This window comes from Schistocerca gregaria, chromosome 7 (genome assembly GCF_023897955.1).
Source record: "Schistocerca gregaria isolate iqSchGreg1 chromosome 7, iqSchGreg1.2, whole genome shotgun sequence".
Classification (NCBI taxonomy): Eukaryota; Metazoa; Arthropoda; class Insecta; order Orthoptera; family Acrididae; genus Schistocerca; species Schistocerca gregaria.
The window spans coordinates 307,665,530-307,686,108 of NC_064926.1; the positions used below are offsets into that span (position 1 = coordinate 307,665,530).

The window sequence follows — 20,579 nt, forward strand, 5'->3', positions numbered from 1 at the left end:
TCAATACGCCGGGAAAACTTCAAGAATCACAATTCTGAGTTTATTGCAAGCCGTCTTCATGGTGTTGCAATGTTTATGGCCAGCATTGTAGCTGTAGTATGCGGCGATTTTAATTCATTCTGACTGCGTCTGTTTGCGGTTTATCACAGGACGTGTTTGGGGAGCGACCGAAAAAGTAACTAGAACTGCTTTCGCACCCGTCCACGCAATGTCATCGGCGGCGCCAATCCAGACGAGGGTTGAGCCACGCCTCCCGGAGTTTCGAGGTCCACGGCAGCGCAGCGGTTACGAAACTTGGGTCAGACTAGTGTGTGCCGAATGTTGAGATGTGTTTAACGGATAAGAGTTAGAAGTAGCGCCACTTAGAATTCGAGAAGTACAGATTTGCTGTCTCTCGCATCCCAGTGTTTTCGGCTGCTTCTGTGTGTTCTAGTGACAACCCTCCTATATAACTCCTTGCTCCTTAATTTCAAGTGACAGCAGATGAGAAAGCTGCATAAGATAAGTTTTGGAAATTTGTGGTAAGTTCCTATGGGACCAAAACTGCTGAGGATATAGGTCCCTAGGCTTACACACTACTTAAGCATTAATCAAATGACTGTTCCCTAAGGCCAACTGCGCGCATGACAGGAAAATTCTATAGTTCTTGTCTAACCTGTCTCGTCGCTTTCAACCTCTTTGCTCGGGCTGTCTTTCTGCGACTAAACAAGCCCGATGAACGCGCAGTTGATCATCATGTGTTGCAAGTGAAATAGTGCATGGGATTTGGAGCGTATCAGGGAGAAGCATCGGTTAAATGTCTCACCACACGCTGGCTGAAATTCCACACACCTACACTCATGAAGAAAACGAAAATATGCTGTATGTTACCGACTTCTGTGATGGTAGTGCTCCTGAACCTGTCAAAGAATACCGTCGGCGCCTTCCGACACGTCTAATTCCGTATCGTAGAGTGTTTACCAGAGTTTTCATCACATCGCGTGAAATACGTATTCTTCCAAGTCCCCATTTTTCTTCTGAACGTGTAGTTCAACAACCTGTGCAGGAACATCTACACATTACTGGGATTGGGCAGCCTGGTCCTGCTACCAGGACACGGCTACTTTCTGAGGCGTCCTGTCCCACGAGCATGCGTATGACAAAAATTACACGCTAAAAACTAGTGTCTATTTTGCATATACCGTACCATCAATCTTCACTTTGGCGACAAAGTCAAACGACTTGCATTTTGTCACTGCTTAAATGACAAGCATCATTTGCTCCCATTGATAGTTTTCACTGATGAAGCCAACTTTACACGGAAGAGAATCAACAACACACGTAATAATCATCGATAGTCGCAGAAAAATCGAGAGAGTATAGTGGAAACCAAATGGGAGTATGGAAAACCATCAGCTGTAGAATGGAATGATGACAATGGAAACTTCTGCCGGACCAGGCCTCGAACTCGGATTCCCCGCTTATCGCGAGCGGTCGCCTTGCCTATTTAACTAGCCGTGCACGACTCACGGCCACAGCCAAACTTCCACATGTCGTCAGCCATGTCAACCTTTCTGCAGGCATCAGTGTGCCACACACACGCGTATAGCCATCAGTAAACGTACTTTTCTCGTACATCCATTATGTGTATTCCAGTACAGGGGAGACATCGCCTGCCCGGTGTCGGCGGATGAATACGATATTGCAGTGCCTGTGTCATTCTGAATTACGATGCAATGTTCCTCCAGACATGCATGCAAGGCCAAAGAAACTTTGCATCGTAATTCAGAATGACACAGGCACTGAAATATCGTAATTATCAATTTGTGTTTGGTGTGGCATTATCGGTAACATGTCGACAGTTCGAGTTATTTTGAGGAGTGAATGATGGGACCGAATTACTTGCATTTTTTTGCAAAATTCATTTGCTCAGCAACCTGAGGACGTTCCGCTGGCGACGCAGACTGTAACATACTTCCATCATGACAAAGTCCCTCCTCATTTTATCATATGTACGAGGGAACATCTCAACAACACTTGCCTAATGGCTGGATTGGTCGTGGAAGAACAATTAACTGGCCGAAGATGTCGCCAGTCGTTACGCCGTTAGATTTTTGTTGATGGGGCTACATCAAGTTTGACGTGTACAAAATGATCTTCTCAGTCGCATTACGGGCGCTGCCGCCCTCATTACGGAACGTGCAGAGGCACTAAGGACTGACAAGAAAATGAACATGCTCTCCCAAGACTGGAAAAACACATTGACGTTGACGGTGAGCTATTCGAACATTTGTTGTGAACTGTACAACAGCTGTAACGCGACGTGTACGATAACGCTTCGCGGTAAGTGTATTGAAAAAACGCATTTTCCAATCGATACTTTGTAAAACGCATGTTGTAATGTTTACATACTGCTGTACATGTGTAAACCTGACAATGTACTGAGTAACAAAGCAAATAAATAACAATGTACATCAAATGTTTTCTGTCTCGGAAACTATTTGGAATGGGGCATATGTAAGTTCATATAAAGTCTTATAGTTCAAATTATCATTCCTGTCACGTCCCTGAACACTAGTATTCTGTCCTGGGGCACGCAGTATACCCACAAAATTACCCATATCTTTAATCGTGTTATCCTCCTACTAGACTCAATAAGGTCTACAAGTACAAATTCGTTTCTTGCTCTCCGTGCTGGTGCTGCAGCTTTAAAGGCCAGCAGAACACATTAGAGTAGGTCTTGCAGATCTGTAGCGGTGTGAGGTGCTCTACCAGAGGCGGTGTGTACGGCCTGCTGCCCACAGCGGCCCTCAAGCGTTTCCAGGAAACAGCTATTTCGGAGCTGTGAGAGCCTCCACCGGCGTCGTCTTACGATAGAAACCGACATACTTGCTTTTTCGCAACATCGCGGACTACACATCCTGATTCTTCACTGCAACTCTCTGAGCTTCAGAACAGCACGTCCTCCGCAGCGTTTCGTAACCACTGTGCTGTGTGTTAATGTCGTTCATACTATATCGTAGTATGCCTACAAGAAACTGACTCATTGGATGATTCTACGTACGACGCTGCCGTACCACAGCATATTGGATTACATTAGATTGTTTGTAACCCCGACAAAGTGGAATTTTGGCATATTACACATTGTTTCGTATAGCATTTCTCAATATTTCTTACAGAGCGAAGTGACACAGTGATTTCGACAGAGAACAGAAATTCTGAAAAGTCAGTCAAGATCGAGATTTTTCGTGATTTCCATAAATCTATTAAGGAGAATGTCGGAGTGGTTCATCTAGAATAGACACGGCCTATTTGCTTCCTTAACCACGTCCATCCGGAGAATAACTTCCTCTTCTGCTCACCTCGTCGTCTAAAGGTCGTAAAACTCTTAGCTTCCTTACGTCTATTGAAATAGAGACAATACAAATCGATAAACTTGTCAAATAATTAAATTCGCCGAAATGAAATAATAAAGATGTAATGACATGAAGCATTATCAGTGCTAATCCTTGAGAAATCTTGAACCGGCAATGCTATCAACGTGTCGGGAGAAATGAAAATTTGTGCCAGATCTTCTATCGAACCACGATTTTCAGATTATGGCAAGTAGTCGCTCTCCTTTAGGGCACCTTAACGTACCTCCAGGACCGACTAAAGTTTTGAGTGACGTTTCCGAAGACAGAAATTCGGTGTCTGTACCTAAACAGCACGACTACAAAAAGGCACGCGGTGGATGCCATGGCCTTCACCACAGTTCTTGTGATGTTCATTTCAAAGTAACCAAGAGGACAACCTAAATCCTGTACCAGATCCGCTTCCTCAGTGATGGTAATCTCCTTAGATACAGCGGTTGTACAAAAATGTGGGAACACCGCAAGAAATGCGTGCTTAAACATAAATACAGAACCAAGCCAAGTCTGGAGGCTACGCTGTTGTATGTGAGCACAAATGCCACCTGTGCAAAGTCGTCAATACGGTGAAATATCAGTCGTCGTCAGAAAAGTTTTCTGGTATAGATGTGAGTGCATTAGGTTAGAGTTGTCCGCAGCTCGTAGTCTAGTGCCTAGCGTTGCTGCCTGTGGATCACGGACTACCGGGTTCGATTCCAGGCCGCGTTGGGGATTTTTCTCTGCCCGGGGATTGGGTGTTTGTGTTGTCCTCATCACTTCATTATCATCATAATCCGTGACAGAGGCTTGATTGGATTGTGTACAAATTGGACTGTGTAAAAATTGGGACCTTGTTTGGGCGCTGATGACCGCACAGTTGGGCGCTCCACAAACCAAACATCACCATTATGTTAGAGTTAAGTGAATTAGAACGTGGGCAAATTGTGGGTGCTCGTATGGCGGGTGATTCCGTAACAGAGGTAGCCGAAGTGTTTGTTGTTTCAAGAGGCATCGTACGAATGAAAGATCTGTACCATATACAGCGAAAGCGGAAAACCGTCATCCGCCAAGTCACAATGCGGACGGAAGTGTGTGTTGAGTGGTCATGACAAACGGTTATTGAACAGGACTGCGATGGAAAACTACGAAAATCACTACAGAACTAAATGTCACATTCGCGAAGCCAGTCAGCACCAAAACAACAAAAAGTGAGCTCCGTAAGATGGGAATTGCAGGGCGAAGTGGAATTCCAAAACCATACATCAGTATTGGAAATTCCCGTAGCAGGAAACCGGGGCACAGAAGAAATAAAACCTGCACTATGGAGCAATGGAAGAAAGTCATTTGGTCGGATGAATCTTGTCTCATACTGTTTCCAACTTCTGGCACTGTTTACCTCCCGAGAGCCAAAACGGCAGGGGTTCGGTGACGATTTGGACAGCCATATCGTGGTATTCCTTGTTATCCGCCATTTCTCTGCAAAATCGAATTACTGGGAAGGATTATGTGACTATATTCGCTGATAAGGTGCATCCCACGCAACGATGGTTGTTCCCAATGGTACTGTTATTTTCCAGAACGACAGGAACCTTGCTCACACAGATCGCTTCATCCAGGACTGGTTTCGTGAGAGTGAGGATGAATTGACACAACTTCGTGACGTGTGAAAAAGCTGCGTGTGTTAGTTCCAGTTCGTCTGGCAGCTTAACAGCCTTGCTACTTCTCGGGCCAAATCCCCAGCTTAGCTCCAGACCAGTTCTGTTGGGTTCATATTGTAATGGTACAATAGCAAATGTAAAAATGCAGCAATTGTATGATGTGCTCGATGCTGTGAAAATGATTGTTTTTCATGTTTCTACGATACCTATCTACGTCTGTGGGTATAAAACGATGGACACAGTCCAAATAAAGAAGACTTAGTTTTTCATTTTTGCTTTAAAAATTAAATTGGAATGTTTTCTTAATTTAAACAATTTGTATTTGAAATGGAAACAGGAATTTCGCGTCCAATATGTAATTAGAAACAAGAAGACGTGCATTATTCATAAAAAAGATGACGTGTTTTATGATTACGAGTTGTATATATTTCAAATTGAACGAGAAAAAAATAATACCAGTGAAATTATAACCACCGCACGAGTTAACTGCATGGTTCATATTCCATTACGATGCCGAATGTGCTACACGTTGAATAACGGTATCTTTATGAGCTGCATTATATACAACTCTGGGAAAACTTCAAAGTCGATTATTTCCGTTAATTTATGAAAAACATTAAGAACAGCCTATTTCTCGGTACTTTTTAACCGTGGTCCACACGCGTGTTTCACTACGGCACAGAGAGCATCCTCAGCCATTTTTATACTGCGCATTAACAGCGCGACAATCAGAGCATAACGCTGCAGAGGCTGTGACTGTACACGATTTTTGAAATAGAAACTACGTAAGTAAAGCGTGATTAAGGAAAACGTTGATGGCTGTTAATACATTTGAATAGCTTTAAGTTTCATTTAACGTATCTTAGTAATAATATATCTAATACATACGTAGGACCTACTTCCAAGAGCGTAACAACATCAGTGTACGTGTGCTACGGCTTCCGACCAATCATCGCATTTGAGTTTGTTTACATCAGGTTTATTCTTATGATAAACGGATTATAGTCCCTCTCGTTTGTGTCCCAGGTAAACACCGCTCGGTATATTTTGTACTTCCACTTCTTTTCGCCACTCTCTGACCACCTTGTCCAGTGCACAGCTGAAGAGAAGCGTGGTCTCGATAGCTACGATGCCACAACGTAAGTGCACGCTCTCGTAAGTTGGCACTACGGGAGAAGACTACGCCTACCGTAGCGCCCTCTAGCCGACGTTGTGGAGCTCAGGGAGTGCCGTAATTTCATCAAGAGCAGACGGCCTGGAAATATCGCTTCTACTACCGAGTGGGCTAGCTTGCTATTAACACTTTGTATTAGTTACGTTCAGTTAAAGTTTGTACAGCAACGAGTATTTGTTAGTTTTGAGATTATACAGAACAGTCATCCTAACTTCACACGATTAGACATGGACTATGGCTTCACACTTACGTGCTCATCCTAGCCACAGTTATGCATGCATTTGATATTTACTTGTGTTTTTGACGCTATTAAAAGTGTTAAAGTTACATGCAGTACAAAAGTGCTTCACCTCTCCCGCTCCTACTCGCTTCCTTCACTCTCGGCCTATATTACAGAAGCAGTTCACAGGAGCACATCCATGCACTGCCTATCCAGGCGGGATACGAAAGAAAGAGGTGGAAGTCCATCTCCCTGTCTAACGCCTGTCTTTATCTCAGAGCTTTCTAAAAGTGTTCCCCTGAACTTTACTGGTGATCTGGCGTTACTCAGCGTCTTTTGGATAAGGCTGAGCGTTTTCTGGTGCACGTCCATTTCCTGCGAAATTCTCATTATAGTATGCCTGTCGATTGAATCGTATGCTTTCTTGAAGTCAACGAAAGTAATTACGTAGTGTTCACTCGCTAGTTTAATTTGACTTAACACTGACTTCAAGTTAAGGATCTGTTCAGCACAAGATGGTTCAAATGGCTCTGAGCACTATGGGACTCAACTGCTGTGGTCATTAGTCCCCTAGAACTTAGAAGTACTTAAACCTAACTAACCTAAGGACATCACACACATCCATGCCCGAGGCAGGATTCGAACCTGCGGCCGTAGCAGTCGCACGGTTCCGGACTGCGCGCCTAGAACCGCGAGACCACCGCGGCCGGCATCGGCATAAGAGCGTCCTTTTCTAAAACCACCCCGATGATCTCCAAGGTTTGGGTCCAATTGAGGTTAGGCTCTGTTCAATAATGCCTTAGATAATATCTTATATATAGCTGGTATCAATGAGTCCCCTCTATAATTGTTGATGTCATCGAATCACCCTTCTTGTGTAAGGAGTGGATCAGAGCCGATGTCCAGTCATCTGGTCACTTCTCAGTATCCCAAATGTTCCGTAGGATCCCGCTCAACTTGCTAGTTGCTTTGTTCCCAGCCTGCTTCTACAGCTCTGCGACTATAGCGTCTTTTCCTGCTGCTTTGTTATTCTTCAGGGACTGAATAATGTTTTTCACTTCTTCTTCTGTTGGAGGGCGAGAGTTTGGCTGTCTGGGACTGGCCTGATAGATAAAGGTGGTTTTAGGGGACTCACAGTTGAGGAGATTCTCAAAATATTTGGCCAATACGCAGCAGTTGTCTTTGTTATTAAAGGCTATGTTTCCATCTGGTCCTCTGAAGTGTAATCTGGGTGGGGCATAGCTTCTAAGGTTTCGCTTGAAAGTTTCGTAAAAGTTTCTAGTGTTATTCTTCTTCAAATCTTCATGTAATTGAATCCATTGGTCCTGAGTGTACTGAAGTTTAACCTGCCTGATGGGTTTGGCAATTAGCCGACGCTGTTCAATGAACTTCTAGTGTTATTCTTCTTTAAATCTTCATGTAACTGAGTCCATTGGTCCTGAGTGTACTGACGTTTAACCTGCCTGATGGGTTTGGCAATTAGCCGACGCTGTTCTATGAACTTACCCTTATTTGTTTAGGGCTTCTGTGAACTCCATCTTAGGCAGCTACTTGTCTCTCTGCGATCGCTTGGTGGCAGGTATTTGTCCACCACTCATATTTCTACTGTTTCATTAGTGGGGCGACTTCTGTTTCGGCTTTTACTAGTTTGTCCCTTAGCTGGTCCCAGTTGTTGCATACATGATCTAGTGTTTGCATTCTCTCTGTACGCATATTGCAGGTTTTCAGTTTTTCAAGTCATATAAGCATACTGCAGGTTTTCAGTTTTTCCGAGTCTAACTTCGTAAGTTTGGGAGTTTGAGACTTTCTTGTATTCCTGGGTAGAAATAGGAACTTTATTTTTGAGAGGCAGTGGTCTGAGCCCAGGTTCGCCCTTCTTAACACACTCACATTTTACACTTCTCTAAAGGACTTTCTTTAAATGGTCACATGATCTATTTGAAACTCTCCTAGGAGTTTATTGGGTGAAGTCCATGTGTTCTGTTTTCTTGGTAGATGCTTAAAGGACGTTGATTTCATTACTAGCCAAAATGCTTTACAGAGTCCCATAAGTCGTTCTCCATTTCTGTTAGTGCGCATGTCAGCTGGGGATTCCCCCACTATATATTTGTACCTCCGCTCTTTCCCTAACTAGGCGTTAAAATCACCCGATAATATGACTCTTGGATTTTGCCAATAGTGTCCTCGAGATCTCCCCAAATGGTTCAAATGGATCTAAGCACTATGGGACTTAACATCTGAGGTCATCAGTCCCCTAGACGTAGAACTACTTAAACCTAACTAACCTAAGGACAGCACGCACATCCATGCCCGAGGCAGGATTCGAACCTGCGACCGTAGCAGCAGCGCGGTTCCGGACTGAAGCGCCTAGAGCCGCTCGGTAACAGCGGCCGGCGATATCTTCCCAAAATTGGCCTGTGCCTTCAGGGTTTTTCTTGTCGTCCTGGTTAATAGGTGCATGTACATTCACAGTGGCGTAGACCTTATTGGAGCATCGAAATGTTAATAGAGATACTCGACTATTAGGTGAATGGAAGTCCATAACTGACTAAAGTATTTTGTTACTGAAAATGAATCCAGTTACCAGGTGAGGGACGTGCTTCATCTTCCAACGTCTCAGTTTCTCCTTGAAAATTCGATAACCCTGAGATTCAAAGGCATGTTCATCTGTATATCTGGTCTCTTGTAACTCTGTGATGCGAATCTTGTGTCGTGTCAGAGTGTCTGTCATATTCTTCAACTTGGCCCATTTTGAGCGAGGGGTTAACGTCCAGTGTGGCGAAGTAGTGCATTGTTTATGCAGTATCTTGTTTCTAGAGATTTCAGGATGCTCCGACTCATCCTTGTAGCATGTTGGTGTGGGCTCTCCAGAATCCAAAGGCCCACAAACGTCGTCCGAGGCGATGGTGGATTGAGTACCACCTGGGGTAATTATATCCGTATGTTTGTCCTCCATGATTTCTTTGAAAATGTTGTTGGGTGGATTAGGATTGTTACAGCCTAATCGTGTTACTACCGATGTAGAAGCTCTGGCAGGTTTAATTTCAGGGTTTACTCCCTTAGATCAGTAGCCTCCCCAGGCTATGGAGACCAACCTTCCCCTTGAGATTCTTCCGCCATCCTTGCCGTTGAGATTGTATCAACCATCTTCATCCACCTTGGAAGCCGTTGACCAGTTGTTTTTTATTGTTTTTTAACTCCTGCCGCTCCTCCTTCCTCATCGCTTGTAAGATGAGGCCCCAGACTTGCGACCGGTATAGCGGAGTCCCTCATATTATTATTATTATTATTATTATTATTATTATTATTATTGGGTCCGCAGCTCGTGGTCTTGCAGTAGCGTTCTCGCTTCCCGCGCACGGCGTCCCGGGTTCGATTCCCGGCGGGGTCAGGGATTTTTCCTGCCTCGAGACGACAGGGTGTTGTTGTGTCGTCTTCATCGACATCATTCATCCACATTACGGTCGGAGGAAGGCAATGGCAAACCACCTCCGGTAGGACCTTGCCTAGTAAGCGGTGCGGGTCTCTCGCATAGTCCCCTACGCTCCTCGGAGTACGGGACACCATCATCATCATCATCATCATCATCATCATCATTATTATTATTATTATTATTATTATTATTATTATTATTATTGACTGTAATTTGTAATATTTTTTGGTGGGTGTTCCTGCTCTGATAAAAGAGAGGGCCTTAAGACTATCATCTGATGAGGCTGAATAAACAAAACAAAAACAAAAAGTTTCAGGCGGCAGCTGGAATCATACATCTACATCTAGATCTACATTTATACTCCGCAAGCCACCCAACGGTGTGTGGCGGAGGGCACTTTACGTGCCACTGTCATTACCTCCCTTTTCTGTTCCAGTCGCGTATGGTTCGCGGGAAGAACGACTGTCGGAAAGCGTCCTTGCGCGCTCGAATCTCTCTAACTTTACATTCGTGATCTCCTCGGGAGGTATACGTAGGGGGAAGCAATATATTTGATACCTCATCAAGAAACGCACCCTCTCGAAACCTGGCGAGCAAGCTACACCGCGATGCAGAGCGCCTCTCTTGCAGAGTCTGCCACTTGAGTTTGCTAAACATCTCCGTAACGCTATCCCCGTTACCAAATAACCCTGTGACGAAACGCGCCGCTCTTCTTTGGATCTTCTCTATCTCCTCCGTCAACCCGATCTGGTACGGATCCCACACTGATGAGCAATACTCAAGTATAGGTCGAACGAGTGTTTTGTAAGCCACCTCCTTTGTTTATGGACTACATTTTCTAAGGACTCTCCCAATGAATCTCAACCTGGTACCCGCCTTACCAACAATTAATTTTATATGATCATTCCACTTCAAATCGTTCCGCACGCATACTCCCAGATATTTTACAGAAGCAACTGCTACCAGTGTTTGTTCCGCTATCATACAATCACACAATAAAGGATCCTTCTTTCTATGTATTCGCAATACATTACATTTGTCTATGTTAAGGGTCAGTTGCCATTCCCTGCACCAAGGGCCAATCCGCTGCAGATCTTCCTGCATTTCGCTACAATTTTCTAATGCTACAGCATCATCCGCGAAAAGCCACATGGAACTTCCGACACTATCTACTAGGTCATTTATATATATTGTGAAAAGCGATGGTCCCATAACACTTCCCTGTGGCACGCCAGAGGTTACTTTAACGTCTGTAGACGTCTCTCCATTGATAACAACATGCTATGTTCTGTTTGCTAAAAACTCTTCAATCCAGCCACACAGCTGGTCTGATATTCCGTAGGCTCTTACTTTGTTTATCAGGCGACAGTGCAGAACTGTACCGAACGCCTTCCGGAAGTCAAGAAAAATAGCACCTGCCTGGGAGCCTGTATCTAATATTATCTAGGTCTCATGAACAAATAAAGCGAGTTGGGTCTCACATGATCGCTGTTTCCGGAATCGATGTTGATTCCTACAGAGTATATTCTGGGTTTCCAAAAACGACATGATACTCGATCAAAAAACATGTTCTAAAATTCTACAACAGATCGACGTCAGAGATATAGGTCTATAGTTTTGCGCATATCCTCGACGACCCTTCTTGAAGACTGGGACTACCTGTGCTCTTTTCCAATCATTGGAACCTTCCGTTCCTCTAGAGACTTGCGGTACACGGCTGTTAGAAGGGGGGGGGGGGGGGGGGGGGCAAGTTCTTTCATGTACTCTGTGTAGAATCAAATTGGTATCCCGACAGGTCCAGTGGAATTTCCTCTGTTGAGTGATTCCAGTTGCTTTTCTATTACTTGGACACTTATATCGATGTCAGCCATTTTTTTGTTTTTTGTGCGAGGATTTAGAGAAGGAAATGCAGTGCGGTCTTCCTCTGTGAAACAGTTTTGGAAAAATGTGTTTAGTATTTCAGCTTTACGCGTGTCGTCTTGTGTTTCACTGCCATCATGATCCCGGAGTGTCTGGATATGCTGTTTCGAGCCACTTACTGATTTGACGTAAGACCAGAACTTCTACTGTCGCGACGTATTCGTATCTCAGTAACGAATACATACGATATACAGATGCCATTCATATTTCCGACTGCAGAAGATGGAAAACTATATTGCTCTGGCGCGTTAGCTTCTCGCGGGACGGCCGCGCCGCCACGGGATGGAAATGACCGGTAGGGCGCTGCTCGGCGTCGAACGTGCTCTTCGGCGAGGGGCAGCCAGGGGGCGGCCGGTTCTGGGAAGGCCGTGCTGGCACGCGACGCCCGCTTTTAGTGCAGTTTCTGGGAGCGCAGCTAGTCGGAAGCCGGCCGCCTGAGTCACTGACTCGCGGGACACCTGTGGCGCCTTCCACGTACCTGCCAGCCGAGCCGCTGCCCCATCAATAAACCCATCCGGCCGACCACTACACTGTGACGAAGCTGAGCCCATTCTCAGACAGTGCTTACCACAGGGCTAAATGATCGACTAACACAACTGTCTCTGTGTTTACGAGGTGTAATCGTGTCGTTTTAATTACCACTCCGAAAGAAATCTCTTACCACGAAAACTGGTGATGGTGTTAGTCCTCTATACAGGGTTGTCCACTGATCGTGACCGGGCCAAATATCTCACGAAAACGCAGTTGATATCTGTTTGACCTATGGCAGCGCCATCTAGCGGGCCAAATATAGCGCCATCTGGCTTCCCCCTTCAAGCTATACAAGTTTCGTTCTTTGTAGTTTTTTCGTTTGACGCTTATTTTGTGAGATATTTGGCCCGGTCACTATCAATAGACCACCCTGTACATTCATCCTTCAATGCTTCATAATATTCCCAACGATGGATGACTTGGCGCAAATCTCGGCAGCACTAGTCTGTATTTTGGCTGTTAAGGGAAGTTCCATCCAAAAAATCACCTCGCCGTCATTCCGGAAATGCCTCACACGCAACAGTTTCGTCACCCCAGGAAAGAGGAAGAAGTAATTGGGTGCCACGTCAACTGAATGGGCGGGCAGACACGAAATCTGATAGCCCAAAGAAGCACATAAATGTGATCACCTCTCAAGTGCCTGAATAACTACCTCCTGCAGTGTGAACCGCTGCGAAACGTGTAGCACGAGTGTCGATGACGTTCTGAAATGTACCGACAGGGATGGAACCATGTCGACTCTAGTGCCGTGGCCAGCTGCGCTAAGTTTCTCGGATGAGGATTAATCACGAGAGCAACCCGATCTAGGTCGTCTCGCAGCTTCTCAATTGGGTTTTAAGGCGGAGTATTAGGCCAGGGGAGTATGGTAAAACGATCCTGTTGCTCTTAAAACAACGCACACACACTGCGAGCTGTGTGACACGTTGCATTGTCCTGCTGGTAGATGCCATCGTACCGAGGATAAACAAACTACATGTAGTGGAGGACATGATCCACTGTGCCTTCCAGAATGACGAGGTCAATCACGGAATGCCACGAAAACATTCCCCAGAACATAACGCTCCCTCCCAGACGTTTCAAGCCCTATAAGCCAACGGCCATCTGTCCGAGGAGCATAAAACGTGACTCATGCGAAAAGGACACCTTTCGCCACTCCGTGGACGCCCGCTTGCGGTACTGCGGTGAAGATTCCAGCCTTTGTCGCCAATGAGCAGCAATCAGCATGCGTAACTTGACAACAACTGACCAGACCTGCAGTCCGCTGCAGCATTCTACTGACTACCTTATAACCATAATTGTTGTTGTGGTCTTCAGTCCAGAGATTGATTTGATGCAGATCTCCATGCTACTCTATCCTGTGCAAGCTTCTTCATCTCCCAGTACTTACTGCAACCTACATCCTTCTGAATCTGCTTACAGTATTCATCTCTTGGTCTCCCTCTATGATTACAACCCTCCACGCTGCCCTCCAATACTAAATTCGTGATTACTTGATGCCTCAGAATATGTCCTACCAACCGGTCCCTTCTTTTAGTCACGTTGTACCACAAACTCCTCTTCTCCCCAATTCTATTCAATACTTCCTCATTAGTTATGTGACCTACCCATCTAATCTTCAGCATTCTTCTGTAGCACCACATTTCGAAAGCTTCTTATTCTCTTCTTTCCTAAACTATCTATCGTCCTCGTTTCACATCCATACATGGCTACACTCAATACAAATACTTTCAGAAACGACTTCCTGACGCTTAAATCTATACTCGATGTTAACAAATTTCTCGTCTTCAGAAACGCTTTCCTTACAATTGCCACTCTATATTTTATATCCCCTCTACTTCGACCATCATTAGTTATTTTGCTACCCAAATAGCAAAATTCATTTACTACTTTAAGCGTCTCATATCCTAATCTAATTCCCTCAGCATCACCCGATTTAATTCGACTACATTCCATTATCCTCGTTTTGCTTTTGTTGATGTTCATCTTATATCCTCCTTTCAAGACACTGTCCATTCCGTTCAGCTGCTCTTCACGGTCCTTTGTTGTTTCTGACAGAATTACAATGTCATCGGGGAACCTCAAAGTTTTTATTTCTTCTCTATGGGTTTTAATTCCTACTCCGAATTTTTCTTTTGGTTGCTTTACTGCTTTTTCAATATACAGATTAAATAACATCGGGGATAGGCTACAACCCTGTCTCACTCCCTTCCCAACCACTGCTTGCCTTTCATGCCCTTCGATTCTTATAACTGTCATCTGGTTTCTGTACAAATTGTAAATAACCATGATTAACATGGCGAAAGAATCAACCATCCACGAGGCACTCCCTCTTATTTTATGAATCATTGAACCATTGGCATGGAGAGTAAATTAACACTATATTACATGTTTACTAGCCGGCCGGGGTGACCGAGTGGTTCTAGGCGCTACAGTCTGGAACTGCGCGATCGCTAAGGTCGCAGGTTCGAATCCTGCCTCGGGCATGGATGTGTGTGGTGTCCTTAGGTTAGTTAGGTTTAGGTAGTTCTAAGTTCTAGGGGACTGACGACCTCAGAAGTTAAATCCCCTAGTGCTCAGACCCACAGACCCATTTTGAACATGTTTACTGATCTATGAATCACGTTGTCATTCTTACCAACAGCTCGCATGGCGCTTGAGCAGTTACGTCACGAGACAGGACCGCAAAAGCATCTGCATCAGCTAAGGTAAGCACTTAGAAGCACAGACACCATTTGAACCACCGGTGTTTGTTCGAAAGCTGGCACAGGATGTTTGTGTAATAGACATATTATCTTGATCACACAGATTTCAGCCACATTGCAAATTTTTATACGTGTCAGTATTACCACGTTTTTATTTCGACATGATAAATACACATACACACCTGCAGTACTGTGAAAATATTTCAAATTATTTCATTTTTTGGCTACCTAGTAAGAGTATTATAAAGCTTGAGGGCAGCCAGTGATTCTAATGATTCTTTAATACATCGTAAGGGAAACGCACCCAACAATATAAAACGTATGTTTATGGAATCCGCCAAACGGTTTGTAGATTAGAATATTTATGATCATGGGAACTCGAAAAAATTGTTAATGATCTGAATAATTACCAAATAACTACTAGAGAGAAAGCATTCTTCACACGCGGACGACAAAGGAACACAATGGTAGATTACGTAAACGTGTTTGATACATATATATGATGACGGTACCTGTTCTTTCGGACATGTCCGAAAATTTTTGATACGCTGCAACATCCCGCTGTAGACCAGCAAGACATGCATCGTCCACAATCGCACACACTTTAGTACTAGGTCAATATTGGGTTCTTCGTCCTTAGTGTATGATGTTCTTCTCAGAAACTAAGATGTTAATGTCTGCAATTGGAGTGCAAGTAATATTCGTGCCGACAGTGATCGCTTCGGTAGCATCCTATCAGCTTGCAACGGCAGTAAGTGGTCGCGAATGCGGACAACGTGTAGTACAGCTCGCTTCTGCTGCCTCCTACCTTGAGCAATGTAAGTATTTTCTGGCTGAGGTCGTAGTCGAAGTTGGAATACTTCGAGTCCGACATGTCGTAGATGAAGACTAGGCCGCTTCGTTGCGTGTCGACGCTTTCCAGGGCGACGTCGAGTTGGTAAACCACTCCCTGCAAATCAGAGACGGAACTGTTGGAACACACTTATCTGGAACACTGTCACTTACTTAGCTGTCTGATGCAAGTCTGTTAAAACAAATAAACACGCACATACACACACAGTGTTAAATACACTGCACGTAGGCATGATGGAAATGTAGTTTCAGTCGTCATTAATTTTATCTGCCAAAAGGGGCGGCGATGATATCCCATCAGCGAGCAGCGGTACGTAAATTGAATCGATTAGCAGAACACGCATAATGTACCGCGTGGCAGCACTAGGAGAGATTAAGTTGGATGAACCTTATGGCCTCGCGCACCGGTCCCGCGCGTCCTGTAAAATACCGAGTACGAAGTACTCCTTTACGCCCACTGTAATACAGTGTAGAGGTAATCGCTGTGGACTTGCTTGTCCATTAAGATACAACTGTAATATTGCTTACGACGGACTTGGCCTGCTTTCTGGAATTTATCGGCTTGCAACTTCCTGCGAGAGGTCGCATATCGCGTGTACCGTAGCGTCCCCGTACGGGTGGACATATTAAATAATGTAAAACGTCAAGAACATTAACTGTCATATCTGATAATTATTTTTAACGCGTGTCACGATGAAAATGCGATAAACGCTGTTTATGTGAGAATAAAAGCATTTTGGCCGGCCGGTGTGGCCGTGCGGTTCTAGGCGCTTCAGTCTGGAACCGCGTGACCGCTACGGTCGCAGTTTCGAATTCTACCTCGGGCATTGATGTGTGTGATGTCTTTCGGTTAGTTAGGTTTAAGCAGTTTTAAGTTGCAGGGGACTGATGACCACAGTGGGTAAGTCCCATAGTGCTCAGAGCCATTTGAACCAATAAAAGCATTTTGGTTATATAGCCAAAGAACCGACAACGTGCTGCAATTTCTGCGACTAACACTTTGTGCAACAAACTCCGAGGTCGTCTTCGTAAAATTAAAGAACTTCTTCTGTAGCCCAAAGTAGACGCGTATTACTTACGTTGTTATATACAGTTCTGTACTAGGAGAAATAAGAACAATGTATGTATTAATCATTACTTTCCTGGTTATTTATGTAATAACGACACCCTCCATGTCAAATATTTAAGCATTTTCATATTTTACTTATGACTGCAGCTAAATAACATCGCTGGCGCACAACAATACGCCTAGACACGGCAGATTCAGACATCACTAAATTGTGAGAGAGGTGCGCAGTTCCACGTAAAGAAAGTTACAGATTATAATATTCAGCATATTAATGAATGAGAAAACATAGTTTAAAGCCAATTTTCAATTGTTTAATGAGTATTTTCGCAATAGGCTGTGGCATCTACTCACGTAACAACAGAAATATCTTCACTGAGAATTTTAATAATCTACTTCATTCGAGGCCCTAAAGCATTAAAAATAGGAGAGCAAAAATTTAATTTCAGGGATTATGGTCTCAGATTATAGAAGAAATAATTAAATAACTTTAAAAAGTAAAAGCAGATGAATAGCCGGCCGCGATGGTCTCGCGGTTCTAGGCGCGCAGTCCGGAACATTGCGACTGCTACGGTCGCAGGTTCGAATCCTGCCTCGGGCAAGGATGTGTGTGATGTTCTTAGGTTAGTTAGGTTTAAATAGTTCTACGTTCTAGGGGACTTATGACCACAGCGGTTGAGTCCCATTGTGCTCAGAGCCATTTGAACCATTTGAGATGAATATTTAACAGTAAAGGGACACATACGCCCTCTCCCGACTTCACAGTCTTTGAATGTTTTCCACATCTGTCTGAACTGGGGACTGGGTCTTTGTGTTGTCCGCGTCATTTCCCCATCATTCGTGAAAGTGGTGAGTCAGGACTGTGTAAAAATTGGGAATTTGTACGGGCGCTGATAACACCGCAGTTGAGCGCCCCACAAACCAAGTTATCATCAGCGAAAGTGCGAACATCATGCGCATATGGATAGTGGGTATAAGAGATAATAAGGCACTTTTCCCTCGCCCTGTACTCGAATGGAATAGAAAAGAAAATTAATAATACACTCCTGGAACTTGAAATAAGAACACCGTGAATTCATTGTCCCAGGAAGAGGAAACTATATTGACACATTTCTGGGGTCAGATACATCACATGATCACACTGACAGAACCACAGGCACATAGGCACAGGCAACAGAGCATGCACAATTTCGGCACTAGTACAGTGTATATCCACCATTCGCAGCAATGCAGGCTGCTATTCTCCCATGGAGACGATCGTAGAGATGCTGGATGTAGTCCTGTGGAACGGCTTGCCATGCCATTTCCACCTGGCGCCTCAGTTGGACCAGCGTTCATGCTGGACGTGCAGACCGCGTGAGACGACGCTTCATCCAGTCCCAAACATGCTCAATGGGGGACAGATCCGGGGATCTTGCTGGCCAGGGTAGTTGACTTACACCTTCTAGAGCACGTTGGGTGGCACGTGATACATGCGGACGTGCATTGTCCTGTTGGAACAGCAAGTTCCCTTGCCGGTCTAGGAATGGTAGAACGATGGGTACGATGACGGTTTGGATGTACCGTGCACTATTCAGTGTCCCCTCGACGATCACCAGAGGTGTACGGCCAGTGTAGGAGATCGCTCCCAACACCATGATGCCGGGTGTTGGCCCTGTGTGCCTCGGTCGTATGCAGTCCTGATTGTGGCGCTCACTTGCACGGCGCCAAACACGCATACGACCATCATTGGCACCAAGGCAGAAGCGACTCTCATCGCTGAAGACGACACGTCTCCATTCGTCCATCCATTCACGCCTGTCGCGACGCCACTGAAGGCGGGCTGCACGATATTGGGGCGTGAGCGGAAGACGGCCTAACGGTGTGCGGGACCGTAGCCCAGCTTCATGGAGATGGTTGCGAAAGGTCCTCGCCGATACCCCAGGAGCAACAGTGTCCCTAATTTGCTGGGAAGTGGCGGTGCGGTCCCCTACGGCACTGCGTAGGATCCTACGGTCTTGGCGTGCATCCGTGCGTCGCTCCGGTCCGGTCTCAGGTCGACGTGCACGTGCACCTTCCGCCGACCACTGGCGACAACATCGATGTACTGTGGAGACCTCACGCCCCACGTGTTGAGCAATTCGGCGGTACGTCCACCCGGCCTCCCGCATGCCCACTATACGCCCTCGCTCAAAGTCCGTCAACTGCACATACGGTTCACGTCCACGCTGTCGCGGCATGCTACCAGTGTTAAAGACTGCGATGGAGCTCCGTATGCCACGGCAAATTGGCTGACACTGACGGCGGCGGTGCACAAATGCTGCGCAGCTAGCGCCATTCGACGGCCAACACCGCGGTTCCTGGTGTGTCCGCTGTGCCGTGCGTGTGATCATTGCTTGTACAGCCCTCTCGCAGTGTCCGGAGCAAGTATGGTGGGTCTGACACACCGGTGTCAATGTGTTCTTTTTTCCATTTCCAGGAGTGTGGCCCCCGCCATTCACTGCACAGTGGTTCGCAGAGTTTATGCACTGATGAACCACGATAAGGCTATGCGAAAATTGAGGCGCCTATGGCACGTGAGACGTGACAACACTGCAGAGCGGCGCGCACGTCCCAACAAGTGTCGCGGGGTCCAACGCATATTGATACGCGTACACATACTTTGCACGCGCCGCTTGGCGACGCTCTGCGCTGATAGAAATGAAGCGCGCGCTCTCTTTAATCTTTCTCAAATGATTTTATAGCCACTATTGAGTAAAAATATTTCATATTTACCTTGCTTGTAGCGTTATATATCAGCTTCGTGACTTAGCGCCCATCATCGTTCTAATGGTGATACTTATAGTGGTATACGCATTTTAGTAAGACGCTACGCAAAACTGGAGAAGTTTGCAATGAAGAATACGGGTTGCTATGATTTTGCGTTTGGTTTGTATTACACAATATGTTGCTGGGTAAGAAATATAGATAACGTGTTGAATTCTTCTTTACGGAGGAGGTCGCTATCTGCCTCCGACATCGATAAAATGGATCCTATGTTGCGCACTCATTCCCGATCTCAAGCCCGGGAGAATGAAATATTCACAAAAACTCTCGTATCTCCTAAACCGGTCGCGACATCGAAACGAGAGTTTGGCGAATGACAGCACACAAGGAGGAGAGTATTTTGCCAATTCGGAAACACACTTCCGTATCTAAAGTGATATATCAGTATTTATAGTTCCTTTTTTATTTTTTTCATTCCAGTGATTGTAATTTTTTAAAAGTTGTCGACAGCTAGTGAAACATTTAGTTCCTAGTATGAAAATAAACATTAAATTTCTTCTCTTATGTCACTTCAAACCGACACGTTTTTCGTAAGCTATTGAGCTCTCTGACTGCCAATTACTTGTTTAAGGAGGCACTCTGTTTCAGAATTCTGTCACAATAGCTGCTGTGAGACGAGTTTGTGCAAATTATACTGTGTTTTGGCAAAGGAAGTGCAAATAAACCTGTCAATAAGAGAAATGTGACCGTTATTCATAAATGGTGATGCTTCTTCGAGTGAGAAGAGGCTAACAAGTCACACAAAAATAAATTGCCACTTCTGTGGCAATTTTGGTTGAATCCTCGCAACACATCGTGTTTTTAACACTGAACGACTGGACTTCCTTCTCTTAATCTGACCAATATTAAA

At 45.0% G+C, this 20,579-nt stretch overlaps 1 protein-coding gene across 1 annotated transcript in view; it reads right to left on the minus strand.

The window, feature by feature from the left end:
• The window catches only part of LOC126281942 (tyrosine-protein phosphatase non-receptor type 9), a 769,005-nt gene that overhangs the window by 359,642 nt on the left and 388,784 nt on the right, over positions 1-20,579 (minus strand). The window contains exon 4 of the mRNA XM_049981290.1: positions 15,815-15,955. Coding sequence (XP_049837247.1) covers positions 15,815-15,955 — 141 coding nt within the window. The remainder of the gene's footprint in view (positions 1-15,814; positions 15,956-20,579) is intronic.